The sequence below is a fragment of the Xenopus laevis genome, chromosome 6L (assembly GCF_017654675.1).
Source record: "Xenopus laevis strain J_2021 chromosome 6L, Xenopus_laevis_v10.1, whole genome shotgun sequence".
Classification (NCBI taxonomy): domain Eukaryota; kingdom Metazoa; phylum Chordata; class Amphibia; order Anura; family Pipidae; genus Xenopus; species Xenopus laevis.
Window position 1 is genome coordinate 160,860,044 of NC_054381.1, and position 24,189 is coordinate 160,884,232.

General features: G+C 46.5%; 1 protein-coding gene across 4 annotated transcripts in view; it reads right to left on the bottom strand.

Moving 5' to 3' along the window:
- Positions 1 to 272: 272 nt before the first annotated feature.
- The window catches only part of LOC108719456 (DNA topoisomerase I, mitochondrial), a 43,223-nt gene continuing 19,306 nt past the window's right edge, over positions 273 to 24,189 (bottom strand). For 3 of the 4 annotated variants that reach the window (XM_018268309.2, XM_018268307.2, XM_018268306.2), the window contains 13 exons: positions 17,472 to 17,587; positions 16,886 to 17,007; positions 15,933 to 16,055; positions 15,533 to 15,720; positions 11,852 to 11,996; positions 11,627 to 11,770; positions 4,343 to 4,528; positions 3,337 to 3,405; positions 2,970 to 3,084; positions 2,746 to 2,873; positions 2,155 to 2,249; positions 1,791 to 1,940; positions 273 to 1,053 (listed from right to left, as the gene is read on the bottom strand). In XM_018268309.2, the coding sequence (XP_018123798.1) occupies positions 951 to 1,053; positions 1,791 to 1,940; positions 2,155 to 2,249; positions 2,746 to 2,873; positions 2,970 to 3,084; positions 3,337 to 3,405; positions 4,343 to 4,528; positions 11,627 to 11,770; positions 11,852 to 11,996; positions 15,533 to 15,720; positions 15,933 to 16,055; positions 16,886 to 17,007; positions 17,472 to 17,587 (1,684 nt within the window). In that variant the 3' untranslated portion in view covers positions 273 to 950. Of the gene's footprint in view, positions 1,054 to 1,790; positions 1,941 to 2,154; positions 2,250 to 2,745; positions 2,874 to 2,969; positions 3,085 to 3,336; positions 3,406 to 4,342; positions 4,529 to 11,626; positions 11,771 to 11,851; positions 11,997 to 15,532; positions 15,721 to 15,932; positions 16,056 to 16,885; positions 17,008 to 17,471; positions 17,588 to 23,768; positions 23,963 to 24,189 lie in introns of those variants that run through there. The other variant, XM_018268311.2, reaches the window with a different exon arrangement.

A 24,189-nucleotide genomic window follows, 5' to 3' on the forward strand; every position in this document is an offset into this window, starting at 1 on the left:
TCTCCTAACAATAGAATGAGGTGCATCATTGGCTCCTTCAGTTTGTGGAGCCTATGCATCAGCCAATGGGCTGCGAGTCCAGCAACCAATATCTGCCTGTGTGTGGGGGCCCCTATACAATCCTACCCCAGCCCTGCCCAGCATTACTAACCAGTAGGAAGAGATTGGCCCAAGCTGACAGCCAAATATCTATATTTTAGACTTGTTTTTATTAACAGAACGCAAATTTTGTTTGCGTTTATCAGATTTGAATAAAGCACTGACCATTTCTGGAAACACAAGGTGCCGAACAATCATGTGACTCTTCGACGTTTATTCTTTTAATTCAACATCTTTCAGACAAGTCTGTGGAATCGTCAGAACCATAAAGAACATTTACACGGAATCCCAAAAATACCGGCTTTAATCAGATCTTTGGTTCCTTAATGAAAAATAAATGGTAACAAAAAAAAAAATTCACAATTTCTATTTTACAGCAATTATCGCACATTTTGAGCCGAATGTCTTCTCTCTCTCGGCAGCAGCATCATCATCAAAACGGTTATTTGGGTTACGGCAAAACTGGGAATATTTGGTTTTTTCCAGAGCTCTGAATATGAACCCCATGAAAACTTGTACAAGTTGAAAGAAACAGAATGTTTTCCAACCAATCATAGTCAATAGAAATCTAAACTAAAGGGTTACTGTATCAGTAATGGCAGGTGGGGGCTACTGGAGGCACTTTAGGAGCGGCGGCACCACATTGCCCAAATCAGTAGCACCCCCTTCTCCCATTGCTTTGAATGTAAATTGAACAAGAGTTTGGTACCAATATGGCAAATACAAGATGAATCTCATCATCTGAAATAAACCCCATGTGGGAGTCAGCAGGGTGTCAGTGTTGGGGTTCATGTATATAACGAGGTAGTGCTTGGATTAAGTGCTGGTGATGGCTCCACATATAACTGAGGTTAGAACTCAAACTCCTCACTGGTCATGTCTATGGCCCAGGCGAATTTATCTCTCTGTGTCTTGTTATAGATCTTCTCAATGGGCACCCCATACTTCTTGCACCTGCCGAAAAGCAAACCAAGCTTAGGACTAGCAGACTGCACACTGACTGCCACTTCCATTACATCATATTATACACAAAACTACATGCAAAAGTGGGATAAAATCCATAGTATATGTGAGACATATAATGGGCGAGATTGCAGCAGATAAGAAGGAGTTCATTATGCAGGTGGTTAAACTGGGAACGAGAATCTGGTTGAATAACCTACTACCCTTCATTGTTCTCTGCGGTTTTGAGCAATAAGAATGGCCTTCCAGATATTGCTGAATTATCACTCCTAAAGACCTATGCTTAAAGGAACAGTAACAGCAAAAAAAGAAATAAAAAAAAAGAGAAAAAAAAAAAGAAAGTATTTTACAGTATTTAAAATATAATGTTTTGTTGCCCTGCACTGTTACAATGGGTGTGCTTGCTTTAGAAATGCTACTATAGTTTAAACAAGCTGCTGTGTAGCCATGGGGGCAGCCATTCAAGCGCAGGATACACAGTAGATAACAGATAAGTACTACTACAGTTTATATAAACTAGCTGCTGTGTAGCCATGGGGGCAACCATTCAAGCACAGGATACACAGTAGATAACAGATAAGTACTACTATAGTTTATATAAACAAGCTGCTGTGTAGCCATGGGTGCACTACACAGTGACTTTATTCAATGTCCTATACATGAATCTGACTGTGTGTAAATCCATATAAACACAAAGGCCTCTGTACTGCCCCACACACAGGACTTACCAGGCAACAGAAATACGGGGATCCAGATAGTTGAGTTTGGACGTGCCAAGGGCAATCTGCTTATTCTCCTCTTTATCTGTGGCCTGTAGCTTCAGCTTCATCAGCTGCTCCTCTATCCTTGCAAACTGCTTCTTCTTCTTCTCCAATTCCCTGGGCACAGAAAAGAACTCGCAGATTCATACAAGGCTGCGTCTCAGAACTAAACCATTAGTCAGGGAAGCACCCCCATTAGAATCATCTTGTAACCAGGGACCCCAGCATTTGCTTTCATGCACGAGAGCAGCGCACAGATACAAACATCACAGTTGCAATTTATACCCCAAAGTGGCCCAGAAATTGCAATAAAAGGCACAAATTCCCTTACTTCTTCGACTTCTCGTTTTTCTTGGCTTTATAGTCGGCCTTTGCACTCTTTAACTCTTTCTTTGCTTCTTTCAGTTGCTGTTCCTTTGCATCAATCTGCAAGAAAATAGAGAAGAAGATATGGTTAAGTACAAGCTAGGGGTCAGTTATTCTCCCTGGATAAGAAGAAGCTCCCTGAATATGTCACATGTGCCCCCCCCCCTAAAGTCACTGACTTTCAGAGAGCTAAAAAGCAGGAAGTAGTGTTCTGTTCCACATCCGGTCACTCCAGCCTTTATACATTTTTGGCTAAATATATTAGAAACATTTTTTATTTTTCACAGCCTATTTACCCAGTTTTTATTTTTATACTGAACTGTTCCTTTAATTTAAAACGGAGCAAATTATTATATTGGAACTGCATTTGTGGCCCTGTCTGGTGTCCCCAAAACTGTGCTTCTTTCCTGCCCCATCCTGTAAAAAAGGATTCGAGTAATTTACAGATACATTTGCTGCCTTCTAAATAAATCACAGGACAAATAAATACAACATGCACATCTCCCAACATTCCCCAATCCTATCAGTCCAAGTAGGAAGTAGTAGATATTTATACCTTAGTCTGTAGATTCTGCATTGACTTTTCAAAGGTTTTTGGGAGTGCCCTCTGGTGGTTACAGAGAAGAGCTACAGCTCGGTTTGCCCGATTATAAGACAAAATCTTGGCTGCTACGTTGTCTTCCCCTGATGGACAGAAGAACCAGTGCATTTAGAACAAGATGGTGCATGGGAAGTATTTAAAATTGAACAAGACAACAAAATGTTGCTTAGAGGACTTGCCATTGGTCAGCTCCTTCAGCTGGTTTTGCAGGGTGATGGAAGCATTGTAGGTTCGGAAGACTTTGGCTGTCAGTCCGTCCATCAGATCCTGTAGATGTTTGTTCAGTATGGTAGTCTGCATGAGAGAAAATGGCACTGATTTGTCAATATCCCATTTGCTACAGCTAAACATTATAGTATTAGACTGTAAGCTCTAATAAGCCAAAAATTAATCTTCTGTGTGCCATTTAACCTTCAAATTTTCATTTGATTTTCAGGTGTTTCGCAAAGCCATTGTGGGTACCAAGACTGATCCCTAGTGCAGCACAAATGTATCACACCCCATAGTGACAATGCAGGGCCCCTAGCAAAAGTAGAAAACACTTACATTCAGTCTGTCAAACAGATCATCATCTGGGTTTTTATTCTCCATGAAAAGCTTGAGATTCTTGAAAACCTGAAACAAAGTGATAAGGGTAAAGGGCAGCACCAGGGACAAGCTTCAGCCTCAAGGGAGTGGGGTGTGTATATTGCGGGTATGGGAAGCAGTGTGGGTGTGTATTGCGGGTATGGGAAGCAGTGTGGGTGTGTATTGCGGGTATGGGAAGCAGTGTGGGTGTGTATTGCGGGTATGGGAAGCAGTGTGGGTGTATATTGCGGGTATGGGAAGCAGCGTGGGTGTATATTGCGGGCAGGGGAAGAAGCGTGGGTGTATATTGCGGGCAGGGGAAGCAGCGTGGGTGTATATTGCGGGTATGGGAAGCGGTGTGGATGTATATTGCGGGTATGGGAAGCGGTGTGGGTGTGTATTGCGGGTATGGGAAGCAGTGTGGGTGTGTATTGCGGGTATGGGAAGCAGTGTGGGTGTATATTGCGGGTATGGGAAGCAGTGTGGGTGTATATTGCGGGTATGGGAAGCAGTGTGGGTGTGTATTGCGGGTATGGGAAGCAGTGTGGGTGTATATTGCGGGTATGGGAAGCAGTGTGGGTGTGTATTGCGGGTATGGGAAGCAGTGTGGGTGTATATTGTGGGCAGGGGAAGCAGCGTGGGTGTATATTGCGGGTATTGGAAGCAGTGTGGGTGTATATTGCGGGCATGGGAAGCAGTGTGGGTGTATATTGCAGGCATGGGAAGCAGCGTGGGTGTATATTGCGGGTATGGGAAGCAGCGTGGGTGTATATTGCGGGTATGGGAAGCAGTGTGGGTGTATATTGTGGGTATGGGAAGCAGTGTGGGTGTGTGAAATCATGGTATAAAATGTGAAATCGATGTAACACGGACACGGGATGTTTGTGTCTGTAGGGTCTTCCCGCACACCCAAACATGACATAACATAGATCCTGAATGACTGCTGAAGCCTCACAGAGTCCATGCAGAGGGCACCCATCCTCACCTCCTTCTCCACTGGCACCTTGTTATAATAGCGGATGGAATCCTTCCCCAGGAAGTCAAACTCCACCATGTACTGTTGTCCATCGAGCTCTGGGTACAGCTGTATGTGCTCTACCCTTAGGGAACAGCAGCCCACTGTATCTGCCGTCTCCCCTTCCTCCTTCTCATTTCCCGCTCGGAGTGCCAGCTGTTGGGACAAAGAGGCAGCCATATGTTAAACACAGTCATACCTTCCTTTCAACGCAGAAACCTCAACTTATATACAGTTAACTGGAAGCTCAAAGAACATGTACAAATGGGACGTTTTGTCAAAGGGACTAATGCAAATAAAGGCACCCCATTTACATTTCTTTGAAATTAAAGGGCTCCCTTTTACAGGCAGTGCCCCCTCCCGAGGGAATATTACATCAGCCAGTTACTATTCCATTAAAATTAATTTCTCTTTGGAGGCTTAAAGGGATTCTGACATTTTTATGATGTATTTTTTATTTCTAAATGACACTGTTTTACACTGGAAAAAATTCCCTCTACAATATAAAATGTCATTTCTGAACCAACAAGTGTATTTAGTTGTAATATTGGTGTGTAGGTGCATCTCAGGTCATTTTGCCTGGCCATGTGATTTCAGAAAGAGCCAGCACTTTAGGATGGAACTGCTTTCTGGCAAGCTGTTGTTTCTCCTACTCAATGTAACTGAATGTGTCTCAGTGGGACCTGGATTTTACTATTGAGTGCTGTTCTTAGATCTACCAGGCAGCGGCTATCTTGTGTTAGGGAGCGGTTATCTGGTTACCTTCCCATTGTTCTGTTAGGCTGCTGGGGGGAAAGGGAGGGGGTGATATCACTCCAACTTGCAGCACAGTAGTAAAGAGTGACTGAAGTTTATCAGAGCACATGACTGGGGGCAGCTGGGAAACGGACAATATGTCAAGCCCCATGTCAGATTTCAAAATTGAATATAAAAAATTCTGTTTGCTCTTTTGAGAAAAATAGATTTTTGTACTTACCGTTAAATCCTTTTCTCTTGTCCTACATTGGGGGACACAGGCACCATGGGATGAAGATCCTGTTGCTTGGAGAAAGGACACTTAAAGGTTAAAGTGGCTCCTCCTCCTCCTGCTCTGGGCTTCATCCCCGCCTACCTCCTCAATCCTCAGTTTTCTGACCGAAGAAGAGATGACGAGCCCTACCAATTGCCCATGTGAAGAGAAGGAGCTCCTCCCCAATGCAAGCTAAGCACGGTATGAACCACCTGCCGTTTGAAATTGTTGCTATTTGAACAACAAAAATTATATAAGATATTACCTGATCAATATTAACATGAACTAATACAGGGAGGGAAGGCCTGTGTCCCCCAATGTAGGACAAGAGAAAAGGATTTAACGGTAAGTACAAAAATCTATTTTTCTCTTGCCTAGATTGGGGGACACAGGCACCATGGGGACGTCCCAAAGCTACCCATGAGGGCGGGACTTTTTACCCCTAGTGTTCAGGGAATAACCACCTGCAACACTTTCCTGCCGAAGCTCGCTTCGGCTGAGGCGATGTATGCACCTTGTAGAATCTGGAAAAGGTGTGTGTGGATGACCACACTGCAGCCCTACAGACCTGTTCTGCTGAAGCCTGGAGGCGAACCACCCAAGAAGTGCTGAGTGAAGAAGTAGAATGAGCTGAACCTGGAAGGGTGTGGCCTTACCTCGTACCTCACAGGCCTTCAAGATTGTTGACCTAATCCATCTTGCATTGGTGGCCTTAGATACCTTAAGGCTTTTCCGTGGTCCTTCTGGTAAGACAAAGAGGTTGTCTAGCTTCCTTCTACTCTTGGTAGCCCTGGTGTATGTTCTGAGAGAACGAACCACATCTACATAAGTAACTGTTCCAAATATGTCTTTTGTGCAGGACAAAATGAAGAAACCACCAGGTCCTGGTTAAGATGGAACTCCTTAGGAAGAAGCCTAGGTAGGTCTCAACACCGCCTTGTCCTTGTAAAAAATCAAAAATGGTGGACGACAAGATAGAGCTGCTAGTTCTGAAACTAGTCTAGCCAAAGTGATGGCTAATAGAAAACTACCTGAAAAGTCAGCAGAGTTAATGGAATTGAGCCAATGGCTCGAACGGTTGCTCCTGCAATACAGAAGGTACCATATTGCGATCCCTGGGAGGGATTGTATGACGGTATGGCGGTATCATCCTCAATGCTCCCTGTAGGAAGGTCTTGATGTTGGGCAGCATTGCAAGCTGCTGCTGCTGAAAAAGGATAGATAAGGCCGATACCTGAACATTCAGTGAGCTGAGTGCCAGCCCTTATTTCTAAACCCTCCTGAAGGAATAACAATAGGCTACTTTCGTCCCAGGACTGTGGGTCTTTGGCTTTAGATTTACACCAGGATATGAATGTCCTCCATACCCTGTGGTAGATGCGTGCGAAGACGGGCTTTCTGGCCCTTAGTAAGGTCGGTATGGCCTTTTTTGGAACTCCTGATCTGGCTAGGATTATGGCTTCAAGTGTCATGCCGTTAAATCCAGCTATGGTGAACTCAGGTGGAGGATCAGTCCCTGAGATAACAGATCCATTCTGTCTGGAAGGTGGAATGGTGCGTCCACTGATGAACTTATGAGCTCTTCGAACCAAGTGTGGTGTGGCCAGTAGGGTGCCACTACAACTGTTTCTACCCTTCTTGATTACACTTGGCAGAAGTGCCAGTGGTGGGAAGACATATGCTAGGTGAAACTGCCACGGAACCACCAGTGTGTCCATGCTAGGGCCAGAGGGTCATTGCTTCTTGTGAAGAACCTCGTAAGCTTGTTGTTGTACCTGGATGCCATTAAGTCTACTTCCGGAGTGCCCCACCTTGCCAGAATCAGTTGAAAAAACCTCTGGGTGTAGTCTCCACTCTCCCTGATCTAAGGTCTCTCGGCTGAGAAAATCTGCTATCCAGTTGCCCACTCCAGGGATATGAACTGCGGAGATAGCTGGTACCGTGTTTTACACCCACAGAAGAATTTGCTGTGCCTCTGCGAGGGCAGCTTGACTCCTTGTGCCTCCTTGGTGGTTGATGTAAGCCAACGCTGTCACATTGCCTGACTGTATTCTTACAGGTAGATCTTGAAGTCTGCCTGACCATTGGAGCAATGACAGGTAGATTGCTCTTAATTCCAGGATGTTGATGGGGAGTAGTTCTTTCTGTGACCAACGTCCCTGTACGGTTAGGTCTCCCAATACTTCTCCCCAACCTTGTAGACTGGCAACTGTTGTGATGACTGTCCACTGGTGATTGGGGAAGGGTTTTCCTGACGGAAGTGTTGTTGGTCAAAGCCACCAACTGATAGAGGTTCAAACTAGATCTGATAGGGGAATCCTGCAGTTTAGGTTCGCTCAGTTCCTCCTCTGGTGTTGGAGTAAGGCTCTGCATGGCTCTGGTGTGGAGCTGCGCATATGGAATCGCAGGATGACACTATAGTCCCTAGCACTCTCATGGCAACCTTAAAGGTACCTGATCCATTTTTTGCAGAGATGGCAGGAGCCCCTGCATGGAGGTGATCTTGGATTGGGGAAGGAAGGCTCTTCCCAATGAAGAATTTAGATCAAGCCCTAAATATTCAGTACTCTGGGAAGGTATGAATCGAGAATTTTGGAAGTTTATCTGCCAACCTAACAGCATTAGTGTCTGGAGATGAGTTGTGGCCAGTGCCATGGAACGGGCCTTTACCAGTTGGTCGTCCAGGTATGGTACGACACTCACTCCCTGCAGTCGCAGGTCCTCTAGAGCCGCAGCCATGACCTTTGTGAATAGCCTTTGCGCGGAGGATAGTCTGAAGGGGAGTGCCAGGGATTGCCAATGTTCTCCTGCCACTGAAAAGTGAAGGACCCAGTGGTGGTTGGGATGTATGGGGACATGCAGGTATGCCTCTTTGATGTCGATCACCGCCCTGAAATCCTCTGTGTCCAGGGACATTAGGACTGACTGGATGGATTCCATCTTGAAGTGGTGCTTCTTTACATGGTCGTTTAGTGCCTTTAGGTCTAGCACCAGGTGAAAAGATCCATCCTTTTTGGGTACTATAAACAGGTTTAAGTAGAAACCGAAGCCCCTTTTACCTTTGAGGGACCGCCATTACTACCGCGGAGGCAGTCAGGGCGTTTGGAACCCCATGGAAAGCTGAGTGCCTGGGTTCTGTGGTAGGGAGCCTTGAGATGGAAAATCACCTCGGAGGTAGCTGAGCGAATTCTATGAGATAGAAATGATCTGTAGGACCCAGGGTTCCAGTACTCTATGCCGTCACACCTCCCGAAAGTGACTTAAGCGTCCGCCAAAGGGTTTAGCTTTCAGGGGTGGGCACCTCCTCATGCGGAGGCTGTTTTGTCCCGTGCGGGCTTAGGTGCTGCTCTGCTTCCTGACCAAGAAGTGCTCTGCCTTGACTGGAATCTGGGGCGGGTCGGAGCTTGTTGCTTTTCATGTTAGGACCTCTGGCTCTGTAGCTTGAGAATTTTCCTTCTCTGTTCAGCACCAAAAAGTTGTTTTTTTTTTTTTTTCCCCGAGAATGGGAGACCAAGCAGAGACCACTTCAAGGTAAGATCTGTTGACCAGTTTTTTAGCCAAAGGAAACGTCTGGCTGCAATGGATTATGCCGAAGCCCATGTGACGAGCTTAGCCGCGTCCAGGACTGCTACGCAAATTTATATATTTGTGTCCGCTATCGGAGCTAGAAAGAGGTTGAGCCACCTGTTCCACCCAAACTTCCATTGACCTGGATACCCATGGGGTGGCAATAATAGGTCGGAGAGTTCTGCCTGCTGCTGTAAAAATCGACTTGCAGAAACCCTCAAGACGTTTGTCGATAGGATCGTTAAAGGAAGCCGCATCGACTACTGGAATGGTGGTGGTCTTTGACAATTTAGAGACGGGTGGGTCCACTGCTGGGGGTGAAGACCAAGGTCTGTAAAGTAAAAGGATAAGTTTGAGTAAAGCGATGGAAAATTGGACTCTATGGTCTGGCGTTTTCCATTGTGCTTTAACAATGTCGCCCAGCTGTTCAAAGGCTGGAAAGACACAGGAAGACTTCTTTTGCCTCTTGAAAATGTTATTGGTTTGCTAAAGGTGGGGTGTGCCTGAATCAGGCTCTCGACCTCTCATTGTGATCTAGGGGTATCCTGATCCTATTCATCTGCGTATAGGATCTGTCCCTCTTCCCAATGCCTCTTCCTGTTCATCAGGCAAAACAGGTGGGGAAAGGGGAGGTCGCTTTGTGACCGACTGCTGAGTGACCGGTCAGTGAGGCTCTGTAGATAGGTGCTGTAGGACGGTATCTAGAGTCTCTGGAATTCTGGCTAGGTTTTGTAGACCCGCTAGAGATAGAGCGCACACCATTCAGAATCCAAGCTCGTTTGATTAGCCGTAGCTGTCGCAGAGCTGGCTGGTAGGGCTGTGTGGGATTGTAATTGTGCAGTGACTGCTGCAGTCTTACAGGCTTCACATATTGGCTCAGCCAAAACACTAGCAAATTTAGGTCTGCAAGTAGCCCATGCCAAATACTAAATTGCATTGGTGGTACATGCAGTTGCCTGCTTGGGAAGGGACTGGTCATCTGCCCTGCCCGTCATGGCTATACTATGTAGTGCAACCCAGTAAGTAAGATATTGGGGAATATTAGGAGAGTCCAGAGGAGTGAACCACTTCTCCCTTAGAGTGCAATCTGTGGAGACAGAGGGAAGTAGTGAAAAACCCCACAGTAGGTCCCATAGAGAGAGGGAAGTGTTAATCCCCTAGAGAAAGAGTAAGGGAAGTGTAACTACCTATTCACCAAGGTAGGAAGGAATGGTACCTTGTTCTTCTCTGTGAGAGACAGTGAGGCTCAGTACTGGAGAGAGAGATGCGGATCCAAAATGGCCGCCAGAGAGGTTTCCCGGGCTTTGGTATGGTACCTTAGTAAGATGGCGCCCGTGAGGCGCGTGTGCAGCGACTCGTGCACAATGAAATAGACGCATCGCCAGATGGTGGCGCGAAAGATCGCTGGGAATGGCACTGAGTTACCAATGCGGGGACTACTTTTAGTGCTGTTGTCCCATTATGATCTACATATATAAAAGCATTGTTAGAATTCTGTTCCATGGAAAATATGACTTAATATTGATTCATGAGAAAATGTATATTGTAACCTTAACATAAATATCAAATAAAAAGCATGAAACAGGAGGGTGATTTAGACAAACTGTGTGTTGACAGTGTCTTTATATCTACTGATGACCAGCTAAAGGTCTACTGGTAGATCCCATCTACCTTTTGGACATCCCTGGCCTAGGGAAATCTTTGTCAGAGAATAGCAGTGAAAGTGAAACTAAATGCCTAGGGAAATCTTTGTCAGAGAATAGCAGTGAAAGTGAAACTAAATGCCTAGGAAAATCTGTGTGAGAGAATAGCAGTGAAAGTGAAACTAAATGCCTTTCTGCAGAGCTGACAGGCAGCATGTAATGGGGGGAGGGAAGAGGGAATTGACTTACCTCCTTGTGCCAGCCAGGAATGCTCAATAAAAGATATACCCTCCGTCGTGGCTACTGGTGCAGCCTCCGGAGAGCGGGAACCAGTGCCCAGGGTAGTGTGGGGGGGAGCTCCCCAGCCTGCAGCCTCCGTAGAGCGGGAAGGCTATAGAGCATCTTCAGATCATAAGTCCTTGGCTGGAGGGGTTCTGGAAGAGAAACACTGACCCCTAGTAGTGGCATGATACTGAATAAATCTGTACCATTGCTCCCAGCCACGAAGTGTCCATCCTCCTTCTGAGGACACTAAAAGAAAACTGAGGATTGAGGAGGTAGGCGGGGATGAAGCCCAGAGCAGGAGGAGGAGGAGCCACTTTAACCTTTTAGTGTCCTTTCTCCAAGCAACAGGATCTTCATCCCATGGTGCCTGTGTCCCCCAATCTAGGCAAGAGAAATGGATTTCAGTGCAGAATTCTGCTGGAGCAGCACTATTAACTGATGCATTTTTGGGAAAAAAAAAAAACATTTATCCCATGACAGTATCCCTTTAAAACAAGCAGAGGTCACAAAAGGAGGGCTATTTTGATCCAAGGGCCCTTATAAGGACAGCCTATTACTGATCAGAGGTCAGTTTTATCTCAAACCTATAGACCTATACAGTCCCAGATTTGTCCACTACCAGTACAGGGAATCTGCATTCTCAGAACCCGTTCCACCTATGAGCAGTCCATGTCCTTTACTATGTGATGCTAGTGCTGAGACAGCCATTGAGAAGAAGATTAGCAGGAATTGCAGATGGGGGGTCCATACCTTATCAATGAAATACAGGGCCACAGCTCTTTGCCGTTTCTTCATCTCCCTGGATTTCCAGTCCACCCGATACTGAGCTCTGATGTCACTCACTACCCCTTTCAGTTGCCGAGCGGTTTCATATTTCTGCCAGTCCTTCTCTCCCTGGTTTTAAACACAGACAAAAAGTCACAGCACGCAGGAGACCATATTGTTAGAGCCCCAATCAATATTTCTGCTTCTCACCTTGAGCTTGGAGCTTGGGTTTAACATGATGTACTTGATTGAACTCTGAATATTTTCAGTCCATGACGCTAGCCAAGTCACCGTATTATCAGACCGGATCTCTTTCCACTTGTGCCCAGTAGGGGGCTCTGGAATCTTGGATTCTCTGTAGAGAAGAAAAGACTTGGATAATGAACACCCAATTTATTTCCCACACACTCTTGTCCCCAAAACTCTAGCAGGCAAGTAATAGTGCAAATTACATCCCACTATAAATCACAGTAAAATGCTTATGTATCAATATTAGTGCCACAACATCATGGGTATTAACTTAATCCTGGGCATTTTAACATACACATGGCACTGAAACAGATTTCAGTGGTTAAATTAAGTGACCAACTGCAGGAAGATAACATACCATGGCACCAAACAGCTGCCAATGACAGGTAGGTATTTGGGATAAGTGGCAGAGACATGCATGTGTTGGGATACTATGGGGCAGATTAATCAAGGGTCAAATTCAAATTTTTTTTTGGTCAAAACGGTCAAATTGGACTAGGGAGTTTTTCAAATTCAATTTTAGTTTTTAATAAAGAATTAGAATTTTGAGATTCATCATACTCTGGCACTTTAAGAACTCAAATTCGACTTTTTGCCACCTAAAACCTGCTGAATTGCTGAATATGGGGTATATTTATCAAAGAGTGAAGTTAGAGATTCCACTAGAGTGAAATTCCGCCACGCTCCCTTTATTTCTATGGGAATTTTAGAAGAGTATTTATCAATGGGTGAAAGTTCACCCTTTGATAAAACAATTTTCGATGCGTTAAAAACTCTGTTTCTCTGTAGCTGACATAGGGGGACACAGGGAGCTCCAGGAGGCAGGACACTTGTTTAATTATTCAAGGGGTGTGTCTGGATAGCCAGCTTAAGCCCACACATTGTACTTATTCCAATCAGTTTCTACCAAAGATACTGCTACAATAACTGAATAAGAAGCGATAACCAAAATGGCAGAACAATTATCAGAAGGAATATTCCCCCCTATACCAACATGGTCAACAATTCCTCATAAGGAGGGGGAGCCCTGTGTCCCCCTATCGACTACAGAGAAACAGATTTAACGGTTGAGTATGAAAACTCTGTCGTCTCTGGGGGACACAGGGACCTTAGGGGACTTTAAGCAGCCCCAGAACAGGTGGGAATTGAGTAGAATTGTATTAAAACTATATTGCACCACAGAGTGCAACACCACCTCGGCTGATGAATACGTTTTTAAGGTTGTAAAATTTCGTAAATGTGTGAACCGAGGACCAGGTAGCTGCTCTGCAAATCTGCTCCACTGAGGCACGCCCAGTAAGCTCCAACTGCCCTCGTTGAGTGAACATTCAATAGTGAAGCCTTCACTTTGGACAGATAGGTCTGTCATATTGTTTCTCTGATCCATCTTGCAATGGTTGCCTTGGAAGCTGCCTGACCCTTTTTAGGTCCAGATGGTGGAACAGAGATGTAACCTGTTGAAAGTGTTGGGATCTTTCTATATACCAGCGGAATGCTCTTGTCCAACTTGTGTAGCCGGTGCTTTTGTAGTGCTTTGAGTACTAGATTTAGGTCCCATCCTGGGACTGGCGGATTGGAGGTTGTAAATACCTGAATGAATGTCCGTATGGAATCATCCAACGCCAGTCTTAACTCATAGTACCGACGAGGCTGATATTTGTACCTTTAGAGAGTTGAGCTTTAGATTGGATTCCCCTCTGAAGAAAACACAGTATCCTAGGAATGTTGAGTTCCAAGAACACAGACCCCATTTAATGCACCAGTTCTGGTATGAGTGCCATATTCTGTCGTAGGATCTGGACATGCCGGTCCTCGTTTCCGCCAGGTCGCTGTTTCAACAGCCACCCCATCAAAAGAAATAGCCCTGGGTTGGAGTGGGCTATAGGTCCTTGAAGGAGGAGGTCTGATCGTATTGGTTGATCTAGCGACACGTCCTGTAGGTCTGAGAACCTCCTTGGCCAATATGGTGCCACCACAATTATTGTGAGCTGCGATTGTCTGATCTTCTTTAGTACCCGAGGTAACATAGGAAGAGGTGGGAAGACATAAGCTGGGTTGAAGCGCCAGTTCTGCGTCATTGCATCTGTTTCTGTCGCTGGACCCCAACAGTGGTCAAAATAACATGGGATTTTCCATTTGATTCTGGATCCCAGTGATGTACTAGATCTGCAAACACTTCCGGGTGCAATTCCCATTCTCCTGCCTCTAAAAGATTTCGATTGAGGTAATCCGCCTTTGTGTTGGATACTCCAAGGACGTGGATTGCTGATAATCTCACCTGGTTCGCTTTCACCCCAATAGAAGATTTGTTGAGCCTCTGCCAGGGCCGCTCTGCTGCGGGTTCCTCCCTGCAGATTTATGTACGCCACCATTGTGGCATTGTCGCTTTGTAACATACCAGTCTCGTCTGGGCTGCTACCATTGCTTGAGTGCCAGCCTTATGGCTCTTAGTTCCAGTATGTTTATTGGAAGTTTGGACTGTTCTGGAGGTCATGGCTCATGTGCAGACAGGTTGTTCCACGTCGCTCCCAATCCTCGGAGGCTGCCATCTGTGGCTATGACATTCCAATCTGGTGTCGGCCAGGATTGCCCCGTGTTTAGGTTGTCGGGTTTCAACCACCAGAGGAGAGACTCTCGTCTGCTGGGACAGAAAAATTTGAGATAGGGGTCCCCCAATCCAAACAGCAAGTACTGTATGTTAGCCTGTAGGTGCATCGAATGGTGCGCGAATGGTATTGCCTGATGGCTGAGACCATCACCCCTAGCACTCTCATTGCCGCATCATTAATAGTTTTCCAATCGTCTGACCTGATCGGAGTCTTCTCTGTTTTTCGTGCAGAAGACATACCAACCGAGTGGTTGTGTTGAATTGCAGTCCCAGAAAGGTCATCTTCTGACTGGGATGTAGGTTGGATTTGGACCAGTTCATGGTCCATCCGAAACTCTGGAGCAGTGATATTGCTCGGCGGAGATCTTCTGTCACTTTTTCCACTGTTCTGGCTTTTAAGAGTAAATTGTCCAGGTATGGTGTGATCGATATCCCCTGTAAACGCAGAGTTGCCGCCAACACCACCATCAGTTTGGTAAAAACTCAGGGGGCCGCGGATAAGAAATCGAAGGAAGTGGTGGTGTGATGGCCAGACCGGGACATGGAGATATGCATACTTTATGTCCAATGACATCAATAGTTGTCCCTGTTCCATTCCCCTGATCAAAGATCGTAGGGTTTGGAATAAGTACAGTGTGTGCAGTTAAGCTGGATATCCAGACACGCCCCTTGAATAATTTAATAAGTGTCCTGCCTCCTGGAGCTCAACCCCTAAGGTCCCCGTGTCCCCCAAAGAGACGACTGAAATGCACCTTTCAAAATCCCATAAAAAAAGTCTAGCAGACTGTTGCGATCTCTAACTCCACTCTTTGATAACTATGCCCCAATGAGAGAGGTCCAAGGATCAATTCTGAGTTGTTTTCAGCATTCCTTCTTTTCGGAAAAAAAACTCGAATCGACTTTAAAAAATTCATTTTTTTTAAAATTAATATCGATTGGTCGAATTTCAAATTTCTGGGAGCTTTTTAAAAACTCACATGAATTCGAAATTCGACCCTTGATAAATGTGCCTCTATGGGACAGACTGAACGTACTTGCTGCAGTTGATAATCACATCCTCAGGCATGATCCTCAGCTTTAGCATTCCCATCTTCGGGTGGTCCCCACGGCCTCTGAACAGTCCAGGGGGCTCAATCTTGAAGTTTCCGATTTTTTCCCTGTGCCCATCCAGAATGCAGAAGCCGTACTCCTCCTGGATCTTATTAGATTCCTCTTTCAGTTTCTGACATGAAGGAAAAGTCAAATGGGCTCGGACACACTGAGTAATACAATGGCAAAGCAATTCCAATGAAACACCACAAATGTGCTCAATATTTCAGTTTGTGAGGTTGCAGTTAAGTCTGGTGCCCAATGCATCCTGTAATAAGTTTGGACTGATTTATTATAGAGCCGCAGCACCAAGAGATGCCACCAATCCTATCAGCACCGGCTCACCTGTTTCTCTTCCTTGGGCAAAGCCTTGCGGGCCTCATTCCTATCAAAGAAATACTTGTGGATCTCAGAGAAATCGCACTTGTGTAGATGCTTGATCAGCTTCTGCTCCTCACTGGTCATTTGCTGCACAATAAAATGGTGTTTTGTTATTTAGCATTGCATTATTATGTACAGCACAGATTTGTATCATCTTTTCCCCACGTATCCCGGGCACTACAGCTGGGCACACACACTGACCAGTAACCTCACCAATATCACTATACTGCCCATGCCCAGGGTAAAATCTTGGAACAAGAGAGGGGGAATGAGCGATTCATTGGTGGGGAGGAAAGGAGATCTCACCATCAGCATAGGAAGGGGTTCTTTACTGTAAAGGCAGTCAGGTTATGGGATTCCCTACCAAGAGAGGGGGAATGATTGATTCATTGGTGGGGAGGAAAGGAGATCTCACCATCAGCATAGGAAGGGGTTCTTTACTGTAAGGGCAGTCAGGTTATGGGATTCCCTACCAAGAGAGGGGGAATGAGTGATTCATTGGTGGGGAGGAAAGGAGATCTCACCATCAGCATAGGAAGGGGTTCTTTACTGTAAAGGCAGTCAAGTTATGGGATTCCCTACCAAGAGAGGGGGAATGATTGATTCATTGGTGGGGAGGAAAGGAGATCTCACCATCAGCATAGGAAGGGGTTCTTTACTGTAAGGGCAGTCGGGTTATGGGATTCCCTACCAAGAGAGGGGAATGAGTGATTCATTGGAGGGGAGGAAAGGAGATCTCACCATCAGCATAGGAAGGGGTTCTTTACTGTAAGGACAGTCAGGTTATGGGATTCCCTACCAAGAGAGGGGGAATGAGTGATTCATTGGCGGGGAGGAAAGGAGATGTCACCATCATATAGGATATATGTAAGGGAAAGTATGTAAGTGACCGGTAGTTCTGTGCCAGAGGTGCTTACCTCTCTCCAGTCTACAAAGAAGTTCTTCTGAAACGCCTCTTTGGTGGCATACTCATGGTCCAGCATTTTGCCATAGAAAGTGGCCACTTCCTCAGCCCCCGGGCTCAGTTTCACAGGCTTCCCTACAACATATGAACATATACAGCAGTTATTGTGGCAAAGGGGAACCTAAAAGCTGACACTTCACTTTCTGCTTTCTAGGGGGTATGAGAGCTTGGGCTACTAGCTACAATCAGGACTGGGAGCCGCCACTGAATACTGCAGAGAAATCTGTTTTTATGTCTGCACAGGGTCATTGAAGCATGTTGCTCCAAAGTCAAGCAGCGAGGCAGCTCCCACTCTTATAAGAAAACAGATGCTGTGAACACAATAGGGTCAGGGTGCTTAGTCATCTGCTGCAGATTCTATGACTTGAAATGAATATAGATATATGGATGTTTCTATGCCGAGTTGTCAGTAGGTTGCTGGGAGTTGTAGCAGAACAGCTGATAGGCTGATATAAACAAAGAATGAGCATGTGACGTCTCATACCTTCATGGCACAGTGAGGAACATTACCCCCTGTTGTGGCAGTGCCGGGCTCTTACCATCATAGTAGAATGTGACATCATCAGGGAGGGGCTCATACGGGGGGGCAAAATACGGGCCCTTGTGTTCCAGGAATTTCCACTTCACACCGTCCTCATAGTGATCTTCCTCCCACCTACACACAGGGACAAAACCAGATTTTGGTAGAAGTAATAGAGAGATTTTTGTACTTACCATTTAATCTTTTTCTCTTGTCCTATATTGGGGGACACAGGGACCATGGGGATGAAGATCCTGCAGCTGGAGAATGGACACTAACTTGTTAAATTGTGACTCCTGCTCTGGGCTTCATCCCCTGCCTCCTCCTGTTACTTCCAGTTTCTACCGAAGAAGGAGCATAGCAACCCAAAACCGAAGACTATATACATTAAAAAAGATCAGTGTCAAAACAGGGAGGGAAGGCCTGTGTCCCCCAATATAGGACAAGAGAAAAAGATTTAACGGTAAGAACAAAAATCTCTCTCTCTCGCCTAATTGGGGGACACAGGCACCATGGGGATATCCCAAAGCAATCCCAGAGGGCGGGACACTTATCCCACCTCTAGTGCTCAGGAATAACAGTCTGTAGCACCTTCCTCCCAAAGCTAGCTTCAGCCGAAGTCTGTTTGTGTAACCTGTAAAATCGCGTGAAAGCATGAAGCCCAAGTGGCCGCTCTGCATATCTGTTCCGCCGATGCTTGATCTCGAACAGCCCAGGACGTGCTGACAGATCGAGTAGAATGAGCTGTGACTCTCAGAAGAGGTTCTCTACCTCTCACCGCATAAGCTCTGATCGTGGAACAGATCCACTTGGCAATGGTAACTTTGGCAGCCTTGGTTCCACCCTTTGGACCATTGGGAATAATAAAGAGAGAATCCACTCTTCTGATGTCTTTGGTGCAGTCCAAATAAATCTTAAGTGCTCGAACAACATCCAAAGTGTGTAACTTGCTCTCGGAAGGATTCTTAGGGTCCGGACATAGAGATGGTACGACCATGTCTTGATTGATGTGATATTCAGAAACTACCTTGGGTAGAAAATCCGGAGTAGGACGTAATAGCACCTTATCCTTGTGAAAAATGGTGAAAGTAGCTTTACACGACAAGGCAGCAATTTCAGAGACTCTGCGGGCAGAAGTGATGGCCAGCAGAAAGACCACCTATTCGGTCAGTGACGGTAAAGGGATCTTGTCTAACGGTTCGTAAAGGGTCTTCTTGAAGCACAGACAAGACTAAATTGAGATCCCATGGTGGCACTGGAGATCTGTAAGGAGGAACGATCCTCATGGCTCCCTGAAGAAAAGTTTTGATGTTGGACTTAAGGGCCAATTTTTTCTGAAAAAGGATGGAAAGGGCTGAAACCTGAACCTTTAGGGAGCTCAAGGCTAGGCCTTTCGATAGTCCCTCCTGTAGAAACAATAGTGTCTCTGTCTCGGCAGCCTTCTGGGGGTTAGTGCCTTTGGCTTCTCCAGACCCTGTGACAGATCCTGGCGGAAACCGGTTTTCGAGCCCTTAGCATGGTTGGTATAGCTTCCTTAGGTGCACCTTTAAGCTTGAGTACAAGGGTCTCCAAGAGCCAAGCCGTTAAAGCCCACTGAAGTGAACCACTTGCCAACTCAATGACCTCCACAAACCATGCTCTTCGCGGCCAGTATGGTGCTACTAGGATGGTCAGAACTCTCTCCATCTTTATCTTTTTGATTACCTTGGGGAGTAAGGCCAGTGGGGGGAAGATGTAAACTTTGGTGAAGTTATGCGTCCACCCCGAGTGCTAGCGGGTGTAGACTTCTTGCCACTAAGTTTGGGACCTTCCGATTGCCTCGAGACACCATGAGGTCGACATCTGGTAGGCCCCACCTGTCTACTATAATTTGGAAGACCTCTGGATGTAGGCTCCACTCTCCCTGGTCTAAGGTTTCACTGCTTAGGTAGTCGGCCATCCAGTTTTCTACCCCAGGGATGTGTACTGCGGAGATTTCTGGAACATGATTCTCTGCCCACCGTAGGATTGAGCATGCTTTCCTCAGGGCAGCTGGGCTTCTGGTGCCCCCTTGGTGATTCACGTACGCCACTGCCGTGACGTTGTCCGACTGAATGCGAATGGGACGATCCCTGAGGAAGGGAGTGAGTTGTTCCAGGGAGTACCTGATCGCCCTGAGCTCGAGGAGATTGATCAATAACAAGCGTTCTTCCGAGTTCCAGAGGCCCTGAACCGTCCTCAGGCCCAGGACACCTCCCCACCCTGAAAGACTGGCGTCCGTTGTGAGGACCGTCCATTGATGACTGGGAAAGGGTTTCCCCAGGGAAGTTCGGTGTGGATGAAGCCACCATATCAGAGAGTGTTTGACTTGCTCTGGTAGGACTATGAGTCGCTCTAGGTCTTCTCGATTCTGTCTCTGGTGACGAAGTATGATTTGTTGTAGAGGTCTCGTGTGGAACTGTGCGTATGGGATGGCAGGGAAGGATGCCACCATAGTCCCTAAAGTTTGCATGGCTCTCCGTAGCGGAATGCTTGAGGAAGAGAGTAGGGAGAGAACTCTCGCCCGTAGGATGGAGCTTTTCTCCTTCGGGAGGAAGGCTCTCCTCTTCCTGGAGTCGAGGATGAGGCCGAGATATTCCACCGTCTGAGACGGTACAAGATGAGACTTGTTGTAGTTGATCAGCCAGCCGAATTCAGTTAGGGTCTTGAGAACAAGAGCTGTGTGTCTATGGGCGATGCTGCTGACGGCCCTTTTATGAGATTGTCCAAATAGGGGATGACGACAATCCCTGTGATACGTAGATACACGTGAAGGTACAAGGGGCGGATGATAGTCCGAAGGGCAGAGCGACGAATTGCCAATGTTGTCCGTATACGAAAAATCTGAGGAATTTGTGATGGGATGGGTGGATGGGAATGTGGAGGTATGCTTCCTTGACGTCTATTACAGTCATGAATTCGTTCTCCTCTAAGTTGAGGACTGATTGAATGGACTCCATCTTGAAGTGGCAGTGTCTGATAAACGGATTGAGGGACTTGAGATCGAGTACTGGTCTTAGTGAACCGTCCTTCTTGGGTACGGTGAAGAGATTGGAATAGTATCCCTTTCCTTTGTAAGCAGCAGGTTCCGCTGCGAGGTCTTGAACCACTGAAAAGAACTTTGCCCTGTAGGATGGATGTTTGGGAAGACGGGATACAAAAAATCTGTGGGGTGGGGGTTGGGTGAATTCTATGAGGAGGCCTTGCGATACAACTTACAGGACCCATCGGCCTCTTATCTTGTCTGTCCACAACTCCCGAAAAGATTGGAGGCGTCCGCCTACAGGAATCACTTCAGGGGTGGGCACCCCTTCATGCTGTGCTGGGCTTGTCCGGAGAGGGCTTGGATGAACCCCTTGAGGGCAGGCTGCTGGGTCGTTGTTTGTGTTGATAACGGGAGCGGAAGTTGGAATTAGGCCTTTCCGCTTGATTCTTATTCCTTTGGCCCTGGCGAAAGGGACGCATTTTGGCTGCATCTAGGGCTGCATCGCAGATGTAGGTAGTGGCGTCTGCAATCTGAGAAAGGAGATTGTCTGTTACAGAGTCCTCGGATCCTATCGATTGGGCTGCTTGTTCGACCCAAACCTCCATAGCTTTGGCCACCCATGCAATAGTGAAAATCGGTCGAAATGCAGTACCCGCGCTGTGAAGGTAAACTTACAGAACCCTTCTAGACGTTTATCAATGGGATCCTTAAACGCTGCAGCATCAGCTATAGGGATGGTAGTATTCCTAGACAGTCTGGAAACGGGTGGGTCGACCAATGGAGGTGATGCCCAAAGGTCCGTGCATTCTTGTGGAAAAGGGTAGGTCTGAGAAAAGCGACGGGAAATTTGAACCCTGTGGTCGGGAGTCTTCCATTGTAGCTTGATTATCTCTTCTAATTGCTCGTAGGCTGGAAAAATGTATGTGCTCTTCTTTTGTCTCTTAAAGATATCCTTAGCGGGTTCAACAGCGGAAACGGTATCTTCAATGTTAAGGGTAGAAAGTACCGCTTGTATGAGGCACTCCATCTCCTTTTGTGTTCTAGGTAGATCTTGTTCAGGATCTAGTTCCTGATCAGACTCTTCCTCTGACTGTAATTGTCCTTCCTCATCAGAGGGGGGCATAGTTTCCCTAGGGGAGTCAGGAGGGGAGGTAGTGTTTCGCTTAGAGCCAGAGGGTCTATACTCGGTAGCAGTTGGCTGAGACAGGCGTTCAAGGACCTTATCTAAAGTCTCGGGAATGCGGGCCAAATTTTGAGTGAGAGGGACAAGGCCTTAACTAATTCTGATTCTGTATTGCCAGAAGAGGGAAGACTCTTGGGATTACAGTCCACACACACACAGACTCAGCAGAAGCTGTGTGGAATTTAGCCTTACACACCGTACATGCCAAAAAAGAAACCGGATTGGTTTTAGAGATTGAGCTGAGGATTTAGGTATCCTGGGCTCCTCGGTTTTGTCTGCCATAATGCTCCTAAAGTTATCTTTTTTTCGTCACGGTTACTTTAAGAGAAGGGGGAGGCAGGGGAAACCCTTGGTAGGGTAGACAGGCAGATCTTGAGTGTTATAAGATGTGCTCTGTGGTAGAGAGAGAAAAGGGGGATTGAGGGAAACATACATGAGATTACCTCTGAAGTAATATACCACCCAATTTTGCCAGAAAACACAACCAAATAAGGCCATAAGGAGTTAAATCTTGCCTGATAAAAGAGGTCCTGCCACTACGCAGCTTGCACTAGTAGATCCGGATCAGGAGTCCAGTGCGCAAGGGGAGCGCTGAGCAAAGGCGCCGTTGATGGAGAAGTGCCCAGGGAGAGCAGCGAATAGGGAGCAAAGACGCACCTCCACCAGCAGAAGCAGAGCTGCCGAAGACTTGCCGAATGCAGAGGGCGCGAAGGGAGCTCAGAGAGAAGCCGCCAGTAGGAGCGCGCCCGGATGTGCGCCAGTGTATTGGCGCCTAGCGTGGGCGGAAGTGGGGGAAGTCAGGAGCCGCCAGAAGGGAGCGCACCCGGAAGTACGCCGGTGGTAATTGGCGCCAGCGTGGGAGATACAGAAAAAAGGCGAGCGTGTCAGAACTGCCAGAGTGGCGGGAGATTCAAAGGTCAGTATTACAATGGATAGAGAAAAGGATAGAGGCGCCAGCGCTGAAGTTAGATTGCGCAACCCTAATACCAGGACCTTAAAACACACAGGAAAGAAGGATTCAGATGTATAGGGATCTGAGGGGTAATAGTGAGGTTTGTACTCACCATTTGTAGCCAGCTGACGACATGCCCTCTATGGTGTGTCTGTGCCACCCTGAAAATAAATATGCGCTTATGATATATATTCACATACAACGTATATAAACATATACCACTGGTGCAGCCTCCGTAGAGCGTGAATCCAGCGCAGGGGGATGTGGGAGCAAGCCTGCAGTCCTCCGTAGAGCGGGAAGGCTGTAGGGCAGAATAAGAATCAGTCAGCTGAAAGGGCTCTTGAATTGGATCAGTGGCCCTTAATGTGGCATGATCTGACCGGAGTCCTTGATCACAAACGAAACTTTAAGTAACAGGAGGAGGCAGGGGATGAAGCCCAGAGCAGGAGGAGGAGTCACAAGTTAACAAATTAGTGTCCATTCTCCAGCTGCAGGATCTGCATCCCCATGGTGCCTGTGTCCCCCAATTAGGCAAGAGAAATGAAAATAACAGAGGGACATAAACCTGTAATCCCACCCACCCCAAATAAAAGCCATTAAAACCTTTTATTCTTTTCCCCATTGTATTTTATTTGCAGTTACTTGTCTCTTGCTTTGTTACCCCACAGCCTGAAATCAGGTTTCACACACAGCCTGCAGCTTCAGCCTTGCATAGTATTAATCCTTCTCCAATATCAACTCTCACAGCCCCTCTGCTGTGCTATATTAATACTATTCTCCTGTACTAAGCACAATTCAGCAGGAACAGTCCCTAAGTTTGCTCATAGTCTGTACAGAGAGATCCCATAAAACTATGGCAGCACAGGTATTCCCTGTACTAAGCACAATTCAGCAGGAACAGTCCCCTAATTTTGCTCATAGGCTGTACAGAGAGATGATAAGTGTGTAATACATCCTACCTCCTGTATGCATTTAATACAGAAATAGTCTAAATAAAGGACACCCTGCAGCCCTCCCAGGTCCTATGAATCAGACACCCAGAAGCTCACCCTGCCTTACTGTAAAATACATTATATATACATATATATATGATCAATATAGGAACCCCCATAAAAAGACAACTGGACTACACAGCCCAAGAGGCAGGAAAATGAGCAGCAACTCAGACAGCCCTTACCTAAACACTGCAGGAGTAGCCCGTGTGCTTGCCTTGCAGGCCCCCCTCAGTCGAGCCCAAACTTTGGGGTCCCATGTGGGTCTGGTACAAGAGGCAAGTACATGAGTAAGGAGCCTCCTGCAGCCTCGGGGCCACATTCCATTCACCCTCACAGGACAATCCACTCACAGCTCTGCACATGGTCATCTGTCTACAGGCTCCCGTGACCTCTGCACAGGATTTCCTGACTGTAACCAATCACAGTTTACCATGACTGATGCATGCTGGGACATGTAGTCTTTCTAGCACTAGCATGTTTCCCTTATACACCATTTCTCTCTCATTCCTCTGAATGGTGCAGACACACACACAGTTTAACCCTATCAATCACCAGCAGCATAGTTTTGGTTTTCTGTTAACCACATGAGGGCACAGACAGTAT